Source organism: Lolium rigidum, chromosome 6 (assembly GCF_022539505.1).
Source record: "Lolium rigidum isolate FL_2022 chromosome 6, APGP_CSIRO_Lrig_0.1, whole genome shotgun sequence".
NCBI lineage: Eukaryota > Viridiplantae > Streptophyta > Magnoliopsida > Poales > Poaceae > Lolium > Lolium rigidum.
This window is the reverse complement of record NC_061513.1, coordinates 29,148,703-29,152,000: the sequence shown is the minus strand read 5'-3', so window position 1 is coordinate 29,152,000 and position 3,298 is coordinate 29,148,703. Positions and strand designations below refer to the sequence as shown.

The window sequence follows — 3,298 nt, the reverse complement described above, 5'->3', positions numbered from 1 at the left end:
CTATTTATATTACTGTTGATGATCATTAATAGTTTGGTGGAATTTTCGCAATAAAAAATATATATTCAAATGTTCATATCGATGATTCTGGCAAAATAATCTGCCTCCATGCGTGATAGATCGAACAAAAAAAACTTTGTACCATCGGATGGCTACAATTAATCAGAGCGACGTGGCAAATAGAAAGAATGGATAAGACAAACGCCATCGTCCTATCTCCTGTCTCTCGCGCGCTGTGCTCACGCAGGCAGCTGAGCCTCTCCACCACCCATGGCTTCTCGAGCCCTCGCCGCTCTGTCCATCCAGCCGCGTCTCGGCGCAAGCTCGGCGCCGTATTCGGGCCGACCTATACGTGCCACGGTCAGGCCGGTCGGGCGCGGCCGCCGGCGCCGGTCCATGGTGGTGCGGGCCGGCGGGCCACCGAGCACCAACGTGCTCATCCTCGCCTTCCTGCTGCCGGCCTCCCTCTTCATTGGCACCCTCGTGGTCGCCGCTCGCGTCGCCGACGACCTCGACGAGCGGTTCCTGCGGGAGGTACATACTGCTCCTCTCCCCAAGCATTCTGAATAAATTCTCGTTTCTACTACAGTATCAGTAGTAAGATACTAATTTCCAGATGGCATGCTATAACATCTAGCTGTTCGATACGAACTTGCCAAATGATACGTTTTCACTTCTCGGTTAGCTCGTGACAATCGACAAGATTATTGCTACAATAGCTGCAGAATATCATCTATCATGTACCATTTTTATTGGCACAAGATGTGTGAATTGAATAGCATGTATGCTTCTACGTGTGTGCAGATGGAGATGAATGAGGCGATATTGGAAGAGAACGAGGCTTCTGAGGAAGCTGAAGACGATGGAAGGGTGTACGCCGTTGATGGAGAGGACGTCGTGCAACCAGCGGTGGAGAAGGAGCAAGTTCTTGTTCCTGCCGCTGCAACGCGCACCAGGAACAGGCCGAAGAGGGAGGTATATTAGCTAGAGGTACATGTGTTCAGAAATGTTTCCAAAATGCTACAGCTTCAGTTTGATCGACAAAGTATGCGAGTTTGCAATGGAATATATGGCCAATGCTGCTGAAGTACTACACGTTGCTATTACTCCTGTATCTCTTTCATGAAGGAGATGTGAAGAGTAGGGTACAAAACTGTTAGTGTTGAGCTTCCTGGGAATCCGGTCATCGACCTGTATTCTTTCAGAACCGTCTGTGATGACTTCGTTAATTTCAAGATCCAATCTACCGGCTCAGTATTTCGGAGGTGCTCATAGGAGTAGGGTGTGCGTGTGTACGTTCATAGGGATGAGTGTATGCGCGTGTATGTGAGCGCCTACGTTTGTATTGTGTTTCTAAAAAAAAAACAGCTGATGCCTTTTGGTACCTCTTTGTAACCGTGCTTTAGATAATGATCATGCATACATGATGTATAGATGCCAAACGCACAAAAGCTAGATATCGGCTGTCTAAATCGGGATTTCTTCGAACTTAATCCAAGTCGGACAACCTGCGTGCAATGTGCTACTGGGATTATTGGTCTGGTTTCCTATAAGTTCCCCTCTTGTTTGCATAACCACAAACCCAAGGAAGAAACTAAATCCTTGCAGTTAAGCTAGCCTCGTTAACCACACGCGCCAGAGATCTTGGTCAGCATCGGTCGCGCACGTAGATCAATGGCAGCCTGCCACACGAGAAAGCGCGAACGCGGCGAGGCTTTGGAGGCAGCTGACGGAGAGGTCGTCGCCAACGGCGTTGTCAGCAAGACCTTCGGTGAGGCTGTTTTTGTTCTGGTACCGGGAACAGGCTCCCTGAATCCCTATTCTCACAGAGTAGGAGCTGCGGCTGTGTCCGACTCTGAGGTGGTCTTTTTCAGCGACGACGAATCGGAGGAGGACGACTGGGAGGAGGATGGCGTGCTGCTGGAGGAAGGTCCCGAGGTGGTCGACCCGCCGACGACGCACGGCGTCGAAGGTTGCGGCGAGCAGCTAGGTGGACGTGCGCTGGATACGCCCAGGGACGAGGATGAGTACGTGGACATTGAAGGTTTGTCCGGCTCGGAGGAGCACGACTACGATGGTGAGGTCGTCGACTGATTTCTCAGTTTTCGTTCATTGATGTGTTGCTGCTATTGTCTTGCTTCCATCGGTGGTCTGATACTCTGATCACATCTATCTAGTATGCTTCGACATGTACTACAGCAGTATAAATTGTTAAGCATCTCGTGTTATTAATTTCTCTTTTCTTTTGAAATTGGATCATGATTGAAACTTGAAATGTATGTGAAGTTATCTTAGGTAGTTTCTGTTTGGTTTTGTATTAGAGGAGGCCGCAGGTAATACTTAGTCATATTTCTTGATCGATATAGTAGATGTTGCTGTTCTATTTTTTCTTTTAGAACCAGTGGCTCTTTATTGCTCAACAATGTTCAAATGGATACAAAGCCCATCGGGGGCTGGAGGAGCCAAATCAGGAGTCCAATACTGCTAGAAATACTGAACCGAGCTAATTTGTGAGCTTCTGAATTTGAAGCCCCATGTTTATGGACAAAGAAAACATTCTGAAATCTAGCTGTTATAGACTTCAATTTCTCGTAAAATTATGTTGTAGCTATTAGCATAAGAGTGCATAATTTCGTTGATGATGACCACTAGGCAGTCAGAGGGCACCAGCACATGATATAGCCCTCAGCGAGTGACAGTGCTTCGCGAGATGTCATCGCCTCTAGAATAGCTTGGTCCGAAATACCCTAAGATGGTGGGCGCTCCCACAGATGAGCCATCACCCATTTCCGCAGATCGCCCTATGGCACTGGCGTTGCTTGATTTTGAGACCGCAACATCCACGTATAACTTCGTCTCCAGAGGGCGGAGGGGTTCACTTTGGTTGAACACGTATTGTAAGATTTTCTCCCAAGTAACTCGGTTTTTCCTAATTGAGAGATCCCGAAAGTAATTCTCCATAAAAAAGGTGAGTAGAGAGTGGAAATTGGAACTCTCCATCATGGATAATCTTCATCCTCACATACCATATCACCTAAAGAGTAACTATCAGTTTCACATAATCTTCTTTAGATGGAGACTCCATCATAAGGAACAATCACTGCTTTGATGATGCCTCTTCTGATCTACAAATGTGTTCAGTAACTTTTTTTTTATCGGGTCTATGGCGGGCTTACGCCAGCCTGAACAACTTTATAGAAATAAAGAACCTGGGGTCATTACAAAAGTTTTAGAGCGAAGAGAGAAGCAGCAGGGGACTAGAGAGGTTCAAGGTGTTCAGTAACTTCTTCATTAGCTA

At 47.1% G+C, this 3,298-nt stretch overlaps 1 protein-coding gene across 1 annotated transcript; it reads left to right on the top strand.

Annotated features, from left to right (window-relative positions):
• The first annotated feature begins 237 nt into the window (after positions 1-237).
• Positions 238-1,087, top strand: LOC124666671. The gene is made up of 2 exons (XM_047204007.1): positions 238-534; positions 805-1,087. The coding sequence occupies exons 1-2, from the start codon at positions 271-273 to the stop codon at positions 982-984; spliced, it is 444 nt and encodes a 147-aa protein (XP_047059963.1). The 5' UTR covers positions 238-270; the 3' UTR covers positions 985-1,087.
• The last annotated feature ends 2,211 nt before the right edge of the window (positions 1,088-3,298 follow it).